The 19,804-nt window shown below is 50.2% G+C and overlaps 3 protein-coding genes across 3 annotated transcripts; all 3 read left to right on the top strand.

Moving 5' to 3' along the window:
* Positions 1–1,008: 1,008 nt before the first annotated feature.
* On the top strand, positions 1,009–2,808 carry PMZ80_008355 (uncharacterized protein; the record flags this gene model as incomplete). Its single annotated transcript, XM_064876755.1, has 2 exons — positions 1,009–1,562; positions 1,611–2,808. 2 exons carry the CDS (start codon positions 1,009–1,011, stop codon positions 2,806–2,808), a joined length of 1,752 nt encoding a protein of 583 aa, XP_064727142.1.
* A 1,483-nt stretch (positions 2,809–4,291) lies between these two features.
* On the top strand, positions 4,292–5,579 carry PMZ80_008354 (uncharacterized protein; the record flags this gene model as incomplete). The annotated part of the gene is made up of 2 exons (XM_064876754.1): positions 4,292–4,489; positions 4,542–5,579. 2 exons carry the CDS (start codon positions 4,292–4,294, stop codon positions 5,577–5,579), a joined length of 1,236 nt encoding a protein of 411 aa, XP_064727141.1.
* Positions 5,580–6,359: 780 nt separating this feature from the next.
* On the top strand, positions 6,360–19,358 carry DYN1 (dynein heavy chain; the record flags this gene model as incomplete). The annotated part of the gene is made up of 1 exon (XM_064876753.1): positions 6,360–19,358. One exon carries the CDS (start codon positions 6,360–6,362, stop codon positions 19,356–19,358), a length of 12,999 nt encoding a protein of 4,332 aa, XP_064727140.1.
* Between the last annotated feature and the right edge of the window lie 446 nt (positions 19,359–19,804).

Below are 19,804 nucleotides of genomic sequence, written 5' to 3'. Positions count from 1 at the left end.
GGAACATACTCCGTATCGGCGTATGGAAACCGAGAATGTTGGTAGGACTTTCTCACAATGAATACGTCGGGTACATGTGATGGTGCGTGCTTCACGTGTAACAGCAAGTTTGATACGACTGGTTTCATAACAATAAGATGCTGCAGGGAAGACGTGCAAAGAACGAGACAGCGGGGGCCAGCTTGGTTAAGATTTCGGTAGTGCGACGCGAAAGAGTACGCGAGCTACTAGTAGCCAAATAGTGGCATCGCAAGCTCATCGAAAGAACAGTGAGTCGGAAGAACGAGTGGCACAAGTATGTGAGATCAGCGTAATTGTTGTAAAGGCATAGTAACTCAATCGTCGCAGCGGCAGATGACTTCGCGATATGCTCAGTTTGTGTACATTTATACTGCTCCAGCAACGATGAAACACAGCTGAAGCGGCTAAGAGCTTCAAGTATCAGCAGTCTCCGAAGTCGGCCAAATCTGTCGTCTGAGCACCATCGTGTCCCCAAGCTCACCAGCCACGAGTCCGCCTTGCTATACGCACACCAATCGCGATGCACAGTTTCCGTGCTCAGCCGGCCGCGTCAGGGTGATGGCTTGTGGTTCTGTAGCCTAGCGCAAGCCTCCTGGACCCTCCTGCCACATGGCATCGGGTTCAGGCTACACAGTAGCGCCCAATTGTAGCAACTGGCAGCTGGTACCGGTTCGTGCATTCATGTTGAGACGAAAGAGGCTGATCAAGTTGGCATTTCTCAGTCTTTGACTCGACCCAGCTGCATTTCATCAGCGTCACATTTGGTGCATGACCTGAGAGGAGGTCAAGGTAGCATCCGACATTGGTTGAACAAACCGTCCACGGCAGTCATCAGCGGTCTTCAAAATCACGTTCAGCTGAGCATATACATACGACTACCTCGTATCCGAACTTGTCCTGCTTAACTTTCTTTTTCCGATCCATTGTTCACCCAGCAGGGACGACCAAGTAATTGACGTTCTTGGCTACATCTTGAGTCTTGACACGATGTCGGAGAACGCCTCTGTCACCGTACAGGGGAACAACATTCAACCAATTGACGACAGAGAACAGGATATTCTCCAATTCCTCAAGCCTCTGAATATAGATGATGATACAGTACACAGTCTAGCATATCAATTCTCTAAGGTCTATCGTGAACTTGCTCTTTATTCGGATGAGCAGTTCCTTCCAACACCCGTGACAGGCCTGCCATCAGGCGCCGAAACCGGCCAGTTTCTGGCTATCGATGTTGGAGGTACAAACCTCAGAGTCGCCTTCATTGAGCTTCTGGGAGATGGCTTCGATGCAAATGCCATCGTTAACGGTGCTGAGAGGTCCAAGGAAGCTATTCGTAACGCACAGAGACCTCGCGTTCGCCGGACGCTAGAAAAGGCATGGCCCATCGGTGAACATCTGAAGATTGACAAGACCGAGGACCTCTTCGCATGGATCGGAGACTGCATCGCCGAGGTCGTTGGTGACTATTTGAGCAACGAAGCTGGTAGGGCATCCATGCCTGACGAGCTTGACTTGGGCATCACGTTTAGCTTTCCAATGATGTAGGCTCATACCAGCCAGCACGATGGCAGAGAGCTGACTTGTTACAGACAGGATGAGCTGACATCGGCCACCCTGATGCCCATGGGCAAGGGCTTTACCATCACAGAAAACCTTGACCTTGGTTCCACCTTACTACAGGGATACGACAAGCACACAAGAAAACAACTGTCCGACGATGAAGAATCACCTCGAGCAAAGCGCAGAAGGCTTGGCCCTCTGCCACGCCTTCGCATCGCTGCCATCACCAACGACACCATTGCAACACTCTGCTCGCTTGCGTATTCGGTGAAGTCTTTACCAAACTCTCGTGTCGCCGCTGGCCTCATTGTCGGCACCGGCTGCAATGCCACTATTCCTCTAAAGTTCAATGCCTTGGGACAAGCAAAGTCGTCAAAGGTGCGCAGTAAAGTACCCGCTGCGGATGAGACGGTGGTAAACACTGAATTCACCATTGCTGGGGCTTGCGGACCGCTCAAGGACATCACCACAGGTTGGGACGAAACCCTGGACAAGTCCACTGCGAGACCTGGATTCCAGCCTCTAGAATACATGACTGGAGGGCGTTACATAGGGGAGCTCGTTCGGATCGTCTTTTGCGACTACATGACAAATGCGCACAGACCGCCTGTGCCGACAGCCTCTTTACCAGCAATGCTTGTGCACAACTATAGCCTGACCACAACGTTCGTGAGCGCAATCGTGGCACGAGCCCGGACTGACGCAGAACTTGCTCGAGACCTGAAGCACCGCATGCCGCCGCCAGAGTCATCAAATTGGTCGTGGACACCGCATTCTGCTGGCGCGTTGAGGAAAGTGGCTCACATGGTGCAAGTAAGGTCAGCTGGTCTGATCGCCGCAGCAACGGCGGGTCTCCTTGTGTCTGTGGGTGAAATCGGTCTTACAATACCTGCCGGTCTGTCAGATCCGAATATCGTGACTCCAGATGCAGTAAAAGATGATGCAGAGGCTTTGGCTGATCGGTCAGCAGAAGAGAACAGAGACAAGTCCAGGAGCTGGAGCTCGGGACCAGAAGAGTTGGTCGTGGCGTATACCGGAGGTATCATCCAGCATTATCCCAACTTCAAGGAACACTGTCAAAGGTTCATTGACAAGTTGGTGATGCGGTCGGGACCTCAATCTGGGGGCAAGAGTGTATACTTGCGGGAGTCTCGAGATGGTGGCATTATTGGTGCGGGAGTTTTGGCTGGAATGGAAAGTGTTAGGATATCAGCCTCTCAAGCTTAGGGTGGTCAACATGGTTTGTTAAAGAATTTGTAATCCTTCGATATGTGAACTTGTGTAAGAATTGATCTAGTACGGGTTGATCAGAAGCACGACCATGGCAGTATGGGTTCGAAACACCTTAAGCCCTTACAAGCTGCAGCCCCGTTTGAAAGCGATCTAGGTCGCTCTGAAGCGTATGGCGATGAGGTATTTCGCAAAACTTGTCCGATTACAGACAAGCAGCGACACAACAAGATAACATGTCGGCTACATGCCCTAATCATTTTCGAGTCGATTCGCGTGGAAGGACAAAATGAATCTGGGGAAGGTTGTTGGCAGAGTAAAGACTGCGGCGATCCTATTTGAGCGCGTTCTGTCGGATATCCGTTAAGTGAAGATCGGATATAGATATTAGGCTGAGAAAAGACCGCTGGTTCTCCCGCCTGAATCGTAGACGACTTTGCACTAGAACCAGTTTTCCATCGACACCGGGTGTCGATCTAGAAGGCGACACCCCCGGGCATCGAACAATAACATCTGTCCGTGAGTAGACTGTGGTGCTCAAAAGCAGGAGGGACTCTGCACCAAGATATTGCCACGACTCTGGCTGAAACTGGGGGCGCACTAAAGTCGCATTTCGCTCAATGGGGACCTCCCCGCCACGTTTTCTTTCTCAAGAAGACGAACTTCATCGCAGGCAACCGATGATCAATCCGAATGGCCACTTCGTCAAGCACAATTGTTGCCGCAGGAAGCACAATTTTGGGCAGGTCGAGCGGCCACTCCGATTGATCATCGGTTGGCAGGGCTTCTTGAACAGAATTGTACCGGTTGTTCGGCCCAGGTTTGGACATCCTCGTTCAACTAGAATTCATTTCCTCACTGCAACTGGCTCGCTTAAGAAGGACGTTGAAGCTGGGGTTTTGGGATGCGCCAAGCGCATGAAGCAAAACAAAGCATTATCGTCCCAACCCCAGTCACCGTGCTTTTGTGCTTGACGGTGCACGGACGATGCCTAAAAGGTCGTGCTTCCCCTCCACAAAGCTGTCAGCATGTGGCGACCAAGGTTTGGGAAGGGAGCTCGTTCATAGGACAGTCTCCTGGCTGTCTTGCGTGATTCTCCATGAACCCTCGATAGTCGATGAGCACCATCTCTTTATGGGGCATAGTCGGCACAATTTTGGCGCGGACGAGCGCGGACTCGCAGTGCGTTCGGTCCAGGCCTGAGTTGCCGGCGACTCTCTCCGCTCTTGCGATCTGCGATTCACAATTCTCGGTTCTGCTTCTTTGTGTTTGAACTTTACACTCGTATAGAGGAGCTACGCCGAAAAGTCTCCTGCCACATCGATCTTTCCGTATACCATCCGACACAGTCAGTATACGCGACTGTTAGACAAACCCGAGGACTTCGACAATGCTTTGCGTGGGACGAGTGCGGCGATACAACGTTTCTGCCGATCAGTCGAACTTTGCGCAACACTGAGACAAAAGACACACAATAGAGATGAGCCCGATACCACTCCTCTTCAGACGCTTGCAAGATGCGCCGGGCGATCAGTCGCAGAAGCCATCCGACCCGAATGGACTGGTGCTGGAAGCCTGGGCTGAAGGATATATGATCGGGTCCTTGATAATAATGACGTGCATCACACTGGCGAATATGAGAAGAGGAGTGCTATTACACAAGTTGATTTTGATAGAGGTATGCTCAGCTTTGTCGGACGTGAGACAAGTTTCGGCTGACATGGCGGCAGTTAATATTTGGCTACTGGCAAGGCTTTTTCATTCTGTTCAACCCACCAATATATGCCTGGTGGCTCTCCGCAGCTGCGATACCTCTCAACATTTCCTGGTGGCTACATAATGTGATCGCCTGGATGAAACTACGACCATTCTTGAATCAGACAGTCAGCAGGATATTCATTGGGACGGTGATCCTCGTGATTCCATATTGGATCACAGAGATCTATGCGAATTTTGCTTACTTCCACAACATCAACGACCTTTTCCTGCGGACGAGACCTTGGGAAGCACTATGTCGGGACCCTTGGTGGATCGCAGCCGCTGTCTTCCTGATATACAACATCAAAACGAAATATGATTTGTCGCTCACGCAGATTGTGCGTATATCGCCACGGTTCGCTGTCATGCTGGCGGCGATGGCTCTCAGCATCATATTCATTGTTTTGGATGTGCTGTCTGTGACCGAGGCTTTCCGCTCTGCGCTACCAGTTGGCATCAATCCATTCTGGAAACTTTCATTTGTCTTCAAATGCTTGACCGACTCAGTGGTGCTGGACGATTTCAAGACCGCTTTAGATCGGCTCAGGGCTTTCAAGATTAGCAGACTGGGCAGCTTTGCACTTGACGATGCGGATCGTAGGAACAGAGACCACCAGGATGCCGTCTACGAATCGAATAGATGGGCAGAGCCACCACCTGGGGCACCGTTGGGCAGATTGCCAGATATGCCCATGAATATCAGCCCAACATCGAAAGGTTGGCCCAAGGAAGATGCGTCATCTTCGCATGTTGAGGAAAGGCCCGACGTTGTCCGGACGGCTTCAAGAGATCGTGATATGGACGAGAACGGCATAAGGGTGATTGATCATGCACATAAGGGCAGCATAGCAAGCATCACGGAAAGTGACCAAGAAAGGCTGAATGGTGATGGCACTTGGACACAAAGGTCTTCGGCTTCAGATGCTGACTTGGAATACGCCGAGGCTTGCCGGCAAATGGCAAGCAATGATAAAAAGACCAGTGAAGATAGGATACATTCGTCCAGATGATAGTGGAAGTTCGCTATCAGAAGTCAGGAACTTTTGCGTGTGCGCAAGCGTTCTACGTTTCGGCGCCAACAGATTTCCGAGGCAAGAGCAATCGATGTTTTGTGTCAATCGGGTGTCTTTGCCTCAAGAGTATATCCTGCGGCTACGAGCGTGATGTTTGATTTTCACAGAAAATAAAGGGCAGGAAGCATAGCGTTTGGAGTCGATATTTATACCAGAGGGGACTACAAGCTCCGTCATGAGGCTTATTTGTATGTTGGATATGAGATATGCTTTGGAAAAGGACTGGGATAGGATCATGATTCGACGTTTTGATGGCTTCCACAGGGGTCCACGAGAGATCTGGTTCAATTGTTCTTCTGCTGAACATGTAAGATGGCAGAGCTCTATGCACAACTTGTACAGAATCTATCACGGTCCCTCTTGTACTTCTGATCCAATTGCATTAAGCAGCTCTGATGATACTACCTGGTCTACCGTAGTAAGCCACTTTCACTGCACGCTTATTTCATACCCGGACCCCTGTTTTCGGCTCGCGGGGACGGTTGAGTGGATAGGATCGCGGCCGTGATTGCCTGTATCCTATTGGCTGACGCCTTTATGGTTGTTGCCAAAACGCGTTGGCACTCCTGGTATACAGACAGTCCAATCTCGATGATTTGAACCTTTTCATCGCTCCTCTCAACTTGTTCTGCTGCATTGCATCGGCGTTCGTGGCTATACTGGATGGCACTGCTAATCAATGACGATTCTGTGAATACACTATTGCAACATTAAGAGATGGAAGCCCAATCTGAGGGCCTAGTGAATGGCAATGGATCCCATCTCCCAGGAACGACCGACCCGATACTTGTGCTAGAGCACATCGCTCGACTCATTGAAGCCAATCTTGGAGCCGCTCGACGAGAGCTAGATGCTGTTGGCAATCTTCTATCAGAATCGAATCAATCACAATCTCTCGAGAGATGCTCCCGATTTGCTACGGAACCGCAGGTCGCTCTGTTTGCTCAGAAAGATGTACGGGAGAACGTGGCTAACGGCCATGCCGAGAATGAAGAGGCTGAACACATCGACCATACCTACTCCTTGAGCTCGGAATTCATATCGAGACCCACCACCGTTGCCTCGATCGCCTTCCTCAAACGTCCTGCTCCGCTCGACTCGCATAAACCGATAGCTAGTCAGATCTACCCGGTCAATCTGCCTGGTACATTCTCTAGCGACGATCAAGACGATGAAACAGAATATGGCAAGCCATCAGCGTTCGAAGTCTTGCATACGATTCTACATAACGCTCTCGGCCCATACTTTGATGCCCACACACGAAACCAGGATCCCTCAGGACGGTCATGGTACGACAGCGATGCGAAGAGTGGCATACCTGGGGCTAAGAGGAGGATAGCAGAGCTGGAGATGAGTCTGTTGAACTTACAACAGAACACCGATATTCCTTTGGTACATCTGCCGATGCATGAAGTGGTGGATGCAGCGATCGAACAGGCTCGGGAGCTGCATGTGGCGCCATCAATGCAATTGATTCCCACACATACCATCGAAAACACAACTGTCCAGAACAGTCTGACGAACCACCTGAACGGCTGGATCAAGACTATTCAAACAGTGACGAAATTGGCCGACGATTCAGAGTGTGGTTCCGCTGCTCAAGAGATCAACTTCTGGCTATCCCTCGAAAGTGCGTTGAAGAGAATAGAGGATGAGCTGACCTCCGACGGTGTCCAACTAACGTTGAGTATACTCAAGGCTGGAAAGAGACACCAGGCACTCCTCGGTCTAAGCGAAGATACTGGCTTGAAGAAAGCGCTTGAAAAAGTCAGAAACTATAACGTATTGATGCGCGATTTCCCGCTCGACGAGTTGTCTGGTGCAACAACCCTGGAGAAGGTGATGGACGCTCTACGTTCCATCTTTGCCCACCTCAACAAGAAACTACGAATATGCCCATATCCGGTCAAACGAGCTCTGAAGCTGGTTGAGGGGATTTCGCTGGACCTGGATGATCAGATACATCGCATAATCAGCGGTCGTGCTCTAATGTCCATGTCCTATCGAGACTTCGTCATGACGATTCGTACTGTCAATCGAGTTTGGGAAGTCTGGACCGATACGAAGAGGGACTTTACAAACGTGGCACGAGACGTACAGAAGCGAAGGAACAACGATACCTTCGTTGCAATCAAGGTCAAAGAGCGCCACGAGAAAACCAAAGATAGACTGAGATATGTCAGCACTTTCCGCGAGAACCACGAGCAGCTGCAAAAGACGATTTACAACGTCCTTGCGCCCCAGACTAATCGGTATCTGGTTTCTGCAGGATACAAAGAACAGCAGACTGTGGAAAATGCTGATGACGTTGAAGCACTTCGTGAAGTCAATGAGGCTTTCGACTCGTTGAAGGAAGTCGACGTCCTCGATCTTTCTGCCCAGGGAACCGAGCTTTGGAATAGAGCCGAGCAGGAATATCAAGAAAGAACATCTCGTGTCGAGAACTCCATCATCACGAAGCTCCGAGACAGACTGGCCACTGCAAAATCTGCCAACGAGATGTTTCGCGTTTTCTCCAAATTCAACGCTCTTCTTGTGCGGCCTAAGATCCGTGGTGCAATCGGAGAGTACCAGAGTCAGCTCCTCGACAACGTGAAGAAAGATATTGTTTCGCTGCAAGAGCGTTTCAAGCAGCAATATGGTGGCTCCGAAGCTCAAATGATGTCTCAGCTGCGTGACATTCCGCCGGTAGCAGGCTCCATCATATGGGTCAGACAGATCGAGGCTCAACTCGATGGCTATATGAAGAAAGTCGAAGCTGTTCTGGGTCAAGATTGGTCGTTGCATGCCGACGGAGAAAAATTGCAGAATGAGAGCAGATTGTTCCGAGAGAAGCTGACAACGCGAGACATCTTCCAAGTTTGGCTTAACTCTGTGCAGAGATCTGAGATCTCTGTCAATGGGCGACTATTTCTCATCAACAAGGCACGAGGACCGAGCGGCATACTCGAGCTTCATGTCAACTTTGACGATCAAGTAGTCGCTCTATTCAAGGAGGTCCGAAACTTGACCTGGCTCGGTTTCAGCATACCTCACATGGTCTCGACCGTGGCAAGAGACGCACAACGTATCTATCCATTCGCATTGAGTCTGATGGAAAGCGCGAAGACTTTCTTCTCGACTATACGAGCCATTCAGGAGGTATCCAATGTCGCACAGCTCATGTCCAATTACGTCCAGGAAGCACATGCGCTATTCGCAAAGGGCATGCCGTTGAAATGGGGAACGTTCGTGAACGACTACGAGTTCCATCAGAAGCAGAAGCAAGCTCGCCCAGATGGTGTCCTTAAAGGCGCAGACTCGCTCTTGAGGAATGAGAGTGCTCATGTTCAGTATGTTCGGAATCTGTCAACTGCCACGGCGACACTGCAGGAGAAAATGCTTACCTTGCGAAACGTCGATGCGACAATACAACAAGCATTGACCGATCTACGTACCTGTCCATATGAATCCGAAATCTTCCAAAGTCATGTCAGCACAATTCAAAACTCTGTGGATAAGCTCAATCTGGAAAATTATGCCAATCTCGAGCATTGGGTGGACGGCCTCAATACGCAATTGGAATCAATATTGCGCGACCGACTGAGAGAGGCAATGAGGCACTGGACTCGATCGTTTTCCTCGCCTGAGGCGAGCAATTACTCTGGTCAAGTTCAAGCCGAAGGGCAGGAAATCGTTCATCGCGCTCAATTCACGACTATAGAGGTGGAAATTAGCATGAACAACCAGACCATATTCGTTGATCCCCCCATTACACATGTCAAAGCCACTTGGCTTCAGAGTGTTGAATCCTGGTTGGATGTCCTCTGCAGCTTGCAGCGCATAAAAGCCACGCGCTACCAGGTTTCCGCAGTCTCTGCGTTACACCAGACCCAGGAGTACTTCGAAGACCTTGCAATCGACTGTCTGGAGCCTCTCGAAGATGCATACTCATCTGTCGACGACAAGGTGGAAGAGCTGAGATCGTACCTCGAAGAGTGGTATCGCTATCAGTCACTCTGGGATCTACAAACGAGCCACGTGCAGGAGACACTGGGCGAAAACCTTGAGCTATGGCATCAGCTGATTCAGGAGATCAAGCATGCGAGATCAACCTTTGATACCTCCGACGTTCGCAAGACGTTCGGCTATGTCACATTCAATTACGAGCAAGTCCAAGCCAAGATTACTCAGAAGTATGATCAATGGCAGTACGACATCACTTCCAGATTCGGCCTCATCCTCGGCAACCGCATGCGTGAGGTGTTCGCGGAACTCAGGAGAGCCAGACATGACCTCGAGAATCAGTCTTTGGAGGCTTCCTCGACTGCACAAGCTGTTGCTTTCATCACAGTTGTCCAGCAATCCAAGAGGAATGCCAACTTGTGGGAGCCAGAGGTCGAAGTGTTTCGTCAGGGCCAGGTGACATTGTCCCGCCAAAGATACAATTTCCCCAATGATTGGCTCAAGGCCGATCAGGTCGGTGATGAGTGGGAAGCTTTCCAGCAGATCCTAGCTCGAAAAAGCAGAGTTGTTGAGGAACAGACTGATGCCCTTCGTGCAAAGATCGCTGCCGAGGATCGAGCGGTCAATGACAAGATGCGTGATATCGTGAACAAATGGTCTGAAGAGAAACCGGTATCGGGCGACATACCTGCCGAAGAGGCGATCGAGCTGTTGCGCACATATCAGACACGAGTTGAAAAGCTTCAATTAGAGGCTGACACCGTTGCCAAGGCCAAGGAGGCATTGGGTCTCCCGCATAGTCGTGACGATAATCTGGCTACGACAGTGGAAGAGATCCAGGACTTCACTTCTCTATGGGCTGCTCTTTCCACAATCTGGCAGCGCGTCAACGAACTTCGGGAAACGCTTTGGACCAGTGTGCAACCGAGAAAGCTGCGCCAGCAACTTGAAGAGCAGGTCAAGTCTGCTAAGGAAATGCCGAGCAGATTACGACAATATGCCGCGTTCGAGCATGTCCAAAGAGTCCTTCGAGACTTGCAAAAGAGCAACCCGATTCTAGCCGACCTCAAGACAGATGCTATTCGTGAACGCCACTGGCTGAAGATATTCAAGGCACTTCGCCCTGGTAAGAGATATTCCGAAGTATCGATGACGCTGGGAGATGTATGGGACCTTAAGCCAACTGCCACTGAGACCGTCATTCGCGACATCATTGCACAAGCGCAAGGTGAGATGGCTTTAGAAGAGTTCGTGCGTCAAGTTCGAGATACATGGCAGAACTACTCACTCGATCTGGTCAACTACCAAAGCAAGCTGCGACTGATTCGAGGATGGGATGACTTGTTCACAAGATGTAGCGAGAATACAAACTCGCTGCAAGCCATGCGACACTCACCCTACTACAAAGAGTTTGAAGAGGAGGCTGCGTCTTGGGAAGACAAGCTCAACAGAGTCCATGTTCTGTTCGATGTCTGGATCGATGTACAACGCCAATGGGTGTACCTTGAAGGCGTGTTCTCTGGCAACAACGATATCAAGCATTTGCTTCCTACCGAATCTAGTCGCTTCTCCAACATCAACACTGAATTCTATGCCGTCATGAAGAAGGTATATAAAGCGCCATACGTGATGGATGTGCTTGCCATTCCAGGTGTGCAAAAGTCCTTGGACCGACTCGCAGAGCTGTTGAGCAAGATCCAGAAAGCACTAGGTGAATATCTGGAACGTGAACGTGTATCATTTCCACGATTCTATTTCGTTGGAGACGAAGATCTGCTCGAGATCATCGGCAACAGCAACGAGAGCCACCGGGTCGCCAAGCATTTCAAAAAGATGTTCGCAGGTATATCAGGCGTCGAGGTCAATGACGAGAACACTATCGTCGCCATCACATCGAAAGAGGGTGAAAAAGTTGAGCTCAAGCGGGAGGTGTCCTTAATCAAGTTACCTAAGATCAACGACTGGCTTGGTGCTCTCGACATGAGTGCCAAGCTCACATTGGCGGAACTTCTGTCCGAAGCTATCGCCATGTTTGAGCCGATCTTCACTGCAAATGCCCTCGATGCCACTGCTTTTCAGGAGTACCTTGAAGCTTTCCCAGCCCAAATTGTGATATTGGCGGCGCAGGTCGTGTGGACCAATCTCGTTGAGCAATCACTGGCAGCAGCCGGCAAGGATCTAGACAATATTCTGCAATTCGAGGTCCGACTACTTGACCTCCTGGCAGAAAGTGTTCTTCATGAGCTGCCTCCCTTGACCCGCAAGAAATGTGAGCACTTGATCACAGAGGCTGTTCATCAGCGAGACACGATTTCCAAGCTTATCAGAGCGGAAGCCAATACACCTGGTCACTTTGCATGGCTACTCACGATGAGGTATGTCTACGAGAAAGATGCGGAGCCACTGCAGAGACTGCACATCGAGATGGCAAATGCCCGCCTCCAATATGGATACGAATACTTGGGAGTACCGGACCGCCTTGTGCGCACACCTCTTACGGATCGATGCTTCCTGACCTTGACACAAGCATTGTGTCAGAAGCTGGGAGGATCACCTTATGGACCAGCCGGTACAGGAAAGACTGAGTCTGTGAAGGCGCTCGGACTGCAATTGGGCAGATTTACGCTGGTCTTCTGTTGTGATGACACTTTCGACTTCCAGGCTATGGGAAGAATCTTCCTTGGTATCTGTCAGGTCGGTGCTTGGGGTTGCTTTGACGAATTCAATCGTCTTGAGGAGCGCATACTGTCTGCTGTATCTCAACAGATCCAGAACATTCAGATAGGGCTACGCAACAGCACGCATGATCAGAAAGCACAGGTCGAGCTTGTTGGACGACAGTTCAAGGTAAATCAGAACACTGGCATCTTTATCACCATGAATCCCGGATATGCTGGTCGATCTAATCTGCCAGACAACCTCAAGAAGTTGTTCAGAAGTGTTGCAATGTCGAAGCCAGACAAGGAGCTCATCGCAGAAGTCATGCTTTTCTCTCAGGGCTTCAAGCAAGCCAAGGAGATTTCCAGACAAGTCGTGCCTTTCTTCGATCACTCAGCGCACAAATTGTCCAAGCAGCCGCACTACGATTTCGGATTACGTGCTCTCAAAAGTGTCCTGGTCAGTTCTGGCGGCTTGAAACGCGCTCGACTTCAGCTTGGCGATGGCACACTCGCAGAAGACACAATGCTGGAGCCGCAAATTCTGGTTCAAAGTATTAGAGAAACTGTGTCACCTAAGCTGATCAAGGACGATGTTGCTCGCCTCGTTCAGGTGCAAGAGCAGGACTTCCCCGGGGTTGAGTACGTTCCAGCAGATATGACTGCGCTCAAGGCCGCTATTGCTGAGGTCATGCAAGAACGCCATCTGACCATGTCTGACGCCTGGTTGACCAAGATCCTACAGCTGTACCAGATCCAACGAATTCATCACGGTGTTATGATGGTTGGACCGTCTGCTTCTGGTAAATCTGAAATCTGGAAGGTCTTGTTGCAAGCACTACAAAAAGTCGAAGGTACCGAAGGTGTCTGTCATGTCATCGATCCCAAGGTCATGTCTAAGGAAGCTTTGTACGGCAACCTTGACAGCACAACTCGAGAATGGACTGATGGCCTGTTCACTGCAACGTTGAGGAAGATTGTTGACAACCTACGTGGTGAAGATTCCAAGCGCCACTGGATTGTCTTCGATGGTGACGTTGACCCTGAATGGGTAGAAAACCTCAACAGTGTGCTGGACGACAACAAGCTGCTGACATTGCCTAATGGTGAACGTCTCAACCTTCCATCAAACGTTCGAGTCATGTTTGAAGTCGAGAGCCTCAAGTATGCCACCTTGGCTACAGTCTCTCGTTGTGGTATGGTCTGGTTCAGCGACGATACTGTCACGCCGGAGCTTATGATGCATCACTATCTGGCGAAGTTTGCGACCCGTGGTTTCGATGACCTCGATGACGAGCTTGGCCTGAACTCTGATGCAATCGTTCGCGCTCAAGCTGCTCAGAGCCATGTCACAGAGGTTGTTCGAAGTCTCATCACGCGCGATGATTTTCTCCTGAAGGCACTGAAAGAAGCCCAAACATATAAGCATATCATGGAGTTTACGACCGCACGAGTACTCGATAGCTTCTTCAGCCTGCTTGCAAAGACATTACGTACCGTCTTGCAGTACAACATGAACCACTCTGACTTCCCACTGGATGAAGAGCAGATCGAGAACTTTGTGTCCAGGAAGATGCTCATTGCGGTGGTGTGGTCTTTCGTTGGCGACGCTAAACTCCCCATCCGGAAACAATTTGGCGATTTCATCAGCAGCATGACGAATGTGATGTTACCTACTTTGGACGACACCAGTTCTTTGATTGACTACGACGTCGCATTGCCACAAGCACAATGGCTGCCGTGGCAGTCGCAAGTCCCTACAATCGATGTCAACACACACTCGATCACCCAGACAGACGTCATCATTCCAACTGTTGACACAGTCCGCCATGAAGAAGTTCTATATTCGTGGCTCGCCGAGCATAAGCCCCTCATGCTGTGTGGACCTCCGGGTTCAGGTAAGACGATGACATTATTCAGCGCTCTTCGCAAGCTGCCTGATATGGAGGTGGTTGGTCTTAACTTCTCAAGTGCGACCATGCCAGACTTGATTGTCAAGACGTTCGAGCAATACTGCGAGTACAAAAAGACGTTGAACGGAATGGTACTGGCACCTACTCAGATCGGCCGATGGCTAGTCATCTTCTGCGATGAGATCAATTTGCCTGCTCCGGATAAGTACGGCACCCAGCGGGCCATCAGCTTCCTTAGACAACTCATTGAGCAGAATGGCTTCTATCGAACGACTGATAAGGCTTGGGTATCTCTTGAGCGCATTCAATTTGTCGGTGCTTGCAATCCTCCGGAAGATGCAGGCCGACACTCACTTGGAGCCCGGTTCCTTCGTCATGCTCCTGTCGTTATGGTCGACTACCCTGGCGAACTATCCCTAACGCAGATCTACGGCACGTTCAACAACGCGGTACTGAAGGTCATTCCGTCACTACGCGGATTCGCAGGTTCTTTGACCAAGGCCATGGTAGACTTCTTCCTCAAATCCCAAGCGCAATTCACCGCTGAAGTTCAGCCACATTATGTTTACTCGCCTCGAGAACTGACGAGATGGGTGCGTGGACTCTACGAATCAATTGCTTCCCTGGAACAATTGAGTCTTGAAGGCCTAGTCCGTATCTGGGCACACGAAGCGTTGAGACTATTCTCGGATCGTCTTGTTGAGCCTTCCGAACGACAATGGACAAACGACCTGGTCAAACAGGTTGCGCTGGAAAACTTCCCAACTGCTGATATCGATACTGCATTGCACGGCCCGATCTTGTTCTCGAACTGGCTATCCAAAAATTATGTTTCTGTTGAGCAGGAACAGCTTCGAGTCTTCGTCAAAGCTCGTCTGCGGACATTCTGCGAAGAAGAGGTTGATGTTCCACTCGTGCTGTTCAACGACGTGCTGGAGCATGCACTGCGCATCGACAGAGTCTTCAGACAGCCACAAGGTCATCTAATCCTGATTGGCACGAGTGGTAGCGGAAAGACAACACTATCTCGTTTTGTTGCTTGGATGAATGGTCTCAAAATCTTCCAGATCAAGGTCCATGGGAAATACTCTGGGGAAGATTTTGATGAGGATCTGCGATCGGTACTGCGCGCTTGCGGTACACGAGGGGAGAAGATATGCTTCATCATGGACGAGTCTAATGTGCTTGATTCAGGATTCTTGGAGAGAATGAATACCCTGTTGGCCAATGGAGAAGTCCCTGGACTGTTTGAAGGCGACGAATATTCAGCACTGCTGACGGCATGCAAGGAGGGAGCGCAACGACAAGGTCTGCTGCTCGACTCCCAGGAAGAGCTGTACAAGTGGTTCACTCAGCAAATCGTGCGCAACTTGCACGTTGTGTTCACCATGAATCCGCCGCAAGAAGGCCTGTCGTCCAAGGCTGCTACAAGTCCGGCTCTTTTCAACAGATGTGTGCTCAACTGGATGGGTGACTGGTCCGATCAAGCTTTATTCCAGGTTGGATACGAGCTGACGCAGTCTGTCGATCTTGAGAAGCCCAACTTCACCGCGCCCGATAGCATACCTGTGGCATATTCCGAACTCTCATTACCTGCCAATCACCGAGACACAATCATCAACTCAATGGTCTTCATCCATCACTCTGTGCAAAAGATCAATCAATTGCTCGAGAAGCAACAGGGCATCACGACATACCTCACACCTCGTCATTACCTCGACTTTGTCGCGCAATTCGTCCGTCTGTTCCATGAAAAGCGCGAAGATCTAGAAGATCAGCAACGTCATTTGAACGTCGGTCTTGAGAAGCTTCGGGATACTGTGGACAAGGTACGAGACCTGAGATCTAGCCTTGCAGAGAAGCAAAAGAGACTCGAAGCCAAGGATATCGAAGCCAACGAGAAACTCTCACGCATGATGGAAGACCAACGTGAGGCCGAATCTCAGAAGACGACCTCATTAGAGGTGCAGAAAGCACTTGGACAGCAAGATAAGGAGATCGCGAGCCGTAAAGAGATTGTGCTTGCAGATTTGGCCAAAGCAGAGCCTGCTGTTCTGGAAGCCCAACGAAGTGTCAGCAATATCAAGCGTCAGCATCTGACTGAGGTGCGATCTATGGCCAATCCTCCTTCAGGTGTCAAGCTAGCTTTGGACTCTGTTTGTGCCTTGCTCGGTCACAGAGTGAACAGTTGGAAGGACATTCAGGGCATCGTACGAAGGGACGATTTCATTGCCAGCATCGTCAACTACGACAACGAGAGACAGATGACAGCAAATCTGCGCAACAAGATGGGGCACGAATACCTGTCCAACGACGACTTCACTTTCGAAAAGGTCAATCGAGCCTCCAAAGCCTGCGGTCCCTTGGTACAATGGGTTACCGCTCAGGTGAATTACTCAGAGATTCTTGACCGTGTTGGGCCACTTCGTGCTGAAGTCGAGCAACTTGAAGAAAATGCGCTAGAGACCAAGTCAAACGCGGCAGCCATTGCTGAGAAGGTTCAGCACTTAGAGAAGAGCATTGCTACCTACAAGAACGAGTATGCTGCGCTCATCAGCGAAACTCAGGCAATCAAAGCAGAGATGTCTCAAGTTCAAAGCAAGGTTGATCGAAGCATGAGACTGCTAGACAGTCTGTCTTCTGAACGCACTCGTTGGGAAGCTGCCAGCAAGTCTTTCGACACACAAATTCAAACACTCATCGGCGACGTTGTTGTGGCCTCGGCATTCCTCGCTTATGGCGGTCTCTACGATCAGCAGTTCAGAAAGAACATGATTGACGATTGGCTTCTTCAGTTGCAGCAGTCTGGCGTCGCATGCAAGCCTGACGGATCTGTTTTGGGCTATCTGTCCACTGCCGATGAACGCCTACAGTGGCAGAAAAATTCTCTGCCAGCCGATGACCTTTGCATGGAAAATGCCATCATGCTCAAGCGCTTCAACCGATACCCTCTCATTATTGACCCTTCTAGTCGAGTCGCCGACTTCTTAAGCCAAGAGCATGAAGGACGAAAATTGACAGTCACCAGCTTCTTAGACGATGGCTTTGTCAAGCAGCTCGAGAGTGCTCTGCGCTTTGGTAACCCAATCCTGATCCAAGACGCGGAATATCTCGATCCCATTTTAACACATGTGCTCAACAAAGAGTATCAGAGAACCGGTGGTCGTGTACTCATCCAGCTTGGCAAGCAAGAGATTGATTTCTCACCCAGCTTCAAGCTGTATCTGTCAACTCGTGATCCATCGGCAAACTTTGCTCCCGACATTTGCAGTCGCACCACGTTGATCAACTTTACCGTGACGAAGAGCAGCTTGCAGACACAATCACTCAACGAGGTTCTCAAGGCTGAGCGACCTGATGTTGACAAGCGACGCACCAATCTGATCAAAATGCAAGGCGAGTTCAACACAAATTTACGACAGCTCGAGAAACGCTTGCTGCAAGCACTCAACGAATCACGAGGCAATATCCTTGATGATGACCATGTCATCCATACGCTAGAGACACTGAAGAAGGAAGCCGCTGTTATCACCAAGAAGGTAGCAGAAACACAAGGTGTCATGACCGAGGTCGAACGAATCACAATGGAGTACAGCCGCATCGCCAACGCTTCCAGCTCGATTTTCGCGGTGCTGGAAATACTTCATCACATCAATCATGCTTACCGCTTCTCGCTGCAGTACTTTGTGGACATCTTCCATCATGTATTGCACGAGAACGCCAACCTCAAAGGCGTCACGGACTACCAATCTCGCAGTGAAATCATTCTCAAGGACATCTTCGTTGAGACGTTCCACCGTACAGCAATCTCTATGTACCAGAAAGACAAGATCTTGTTAGCGATGTTGTTGGTGCGAGCCTCACCCTACGAGTTTGACAGATCTCTGCTTGACCTCATCTTGTCGACTCCTGGTGCCGAAGATGCTCAGACTGCACTCGAGTCGATCAACGCGCTGGCTCCGTTCCAGGGACGAGCAGCCGAGATTGACGATCAAGTCTGGAAACATTTTATGACAAGTGAGCGAGCGGAGAAGCATGTTCCACACCTCTGGTCGGACGATCTCAATGATATCGACCAGCATCTGCTCAACTTGCTCGTGGTCAAGATCGCTCGACCTGATCGATTCCTGCCTGCCGCAGAGAGGCTGGTTGGCGGTGTATTTGGGCCTGACATGTATCGATACTCGGATAGTCTGGGAGTCATCGTTGAGCAAGTCACTGGTGGAACACCTATCGCGTTAATGTCCAATCCTGGCTTCGACGCAAGTTACAAAGTCGATACATTGGTCGAGCGCAAGAATGCTGTCTGTGCCAATGTTGCAATGGGTTCTGACGAAGGAGTCACATCTGCAGACAAGGCAATCGCGAGCGCCACTGCTAACGGCACGTGGGTACTGATCAAGAATGTTCATCTGGCGCCTCAATGGCTGCAGAGTCTGGAGAAGCGTCTGTCTTCGTTGAGGCCGCACGAAGACTTCCGACTCTTTTTGTCAATGGAAGCCAGCCCAAAGATTCCAGTCAATCTGATTCGTGCAGCCCGTACACTGGTCTTTGAGCAACCTGCTGGTATCAGAGCTAACATGAAAGACACCTTGAGTGTGCTCTCTGATCGTGGCACGAAAGCGCCAACTGAGAAGGGGCGTCTATACCTTCTATTGTGCTTTTTGCATGCTGTTCTACAAGAGAGGCTACGATATGCGCCCACACTTGGTTGGAAAGGTCTCTGGGAGTTCAATGACAGTGATTACGAGTGCTGTGCATTCATCATTGATTCATGGATTGAGCACATTGCGCAAGGACGATCGAACATTGCTCCTGTCAAGCTGCCATGGGATCTGATCCGAACAATGGTCACAGAGATGTACGGCGGTAAGATCGATGACGAAGGTGACTTCAATTTGCTGAGTGGGCTTGTGGACCAAGTCTTTGATCCAGCTGCGTATGAGGAAGAGCACCAATTGGTGTCTGAGCCTGACGGTGATGGCTTGAAGGTGCCGTCTGGGACGAGCATGAAGGACTTCGCGGGATGGGTGGAGGCTCTACCGGAGCGAGAGCCACCTACTTACTTGGGGTTGCCTGCCGATGCAGAGGTGTTGTTGCTAGTTGGGCAAGGAGAGGAGACTGTGAAGAGCTTGGCAAGAATCACAGATATGTTGGAAGAAGGCGAGCAGATAATGCAGGAGAATACTGGACAGGAGTAAGACTACGGGTGTAATATTGGCGTTAAGTCGTTCTGTGGGCGGTGCACTGGTAGATCTTGGTAGGACTCTGAGGTCCTTGTTGGTTGTCGCTGGTAGGCAACCCTGGCGTTTTCATTGTGATACCCCTACTAGCGAGCGATGCATAAGTAGAGTACTTTTCATAGACGATGTATAAATGCAGCAGACAACTTCAGGTCTACAGCTATCTAGGACTGGTAATATGCATGTTGCTAATGTCAATAATGTTGTGGTCATCTTGTATATAATTGGGGGGGCGTGGCAGGCTGCTCGCCGAACCTTCCATCTTTGTATACAATGAGCAACCTGGTCGTGCCTGCGGAGTAACCAGCAAGCCAGATATTGTACAAAGTATGGTTCTAATGCTAGCGATTAACCAAAGGTGACACCTGTGCTCTTGAGCCAGATCCATATCAAAGTAGCCCCAA

The sequence above is a fragment of the Knufia obscura genome, assembly GCF_036327395.1.
Source record: "Knufia obscura strain CCFEE 5817 isolate CBS 148926 chromosome Unknown scaffold_11, whole genome shotgun sequence".
Taxonomy (NCBI): domain Eukaryota; kingdom Fungi; phylum Ascomycota; class Eurotiomycetes; order Chaetothyriales; family Trichomeriaceae; genus Knufia; species Knufia obscura.
Note: the sequence above shows the minus strand (reverse complement) of the source record. Positions and strands in the feature narration are given on the sequence as shown.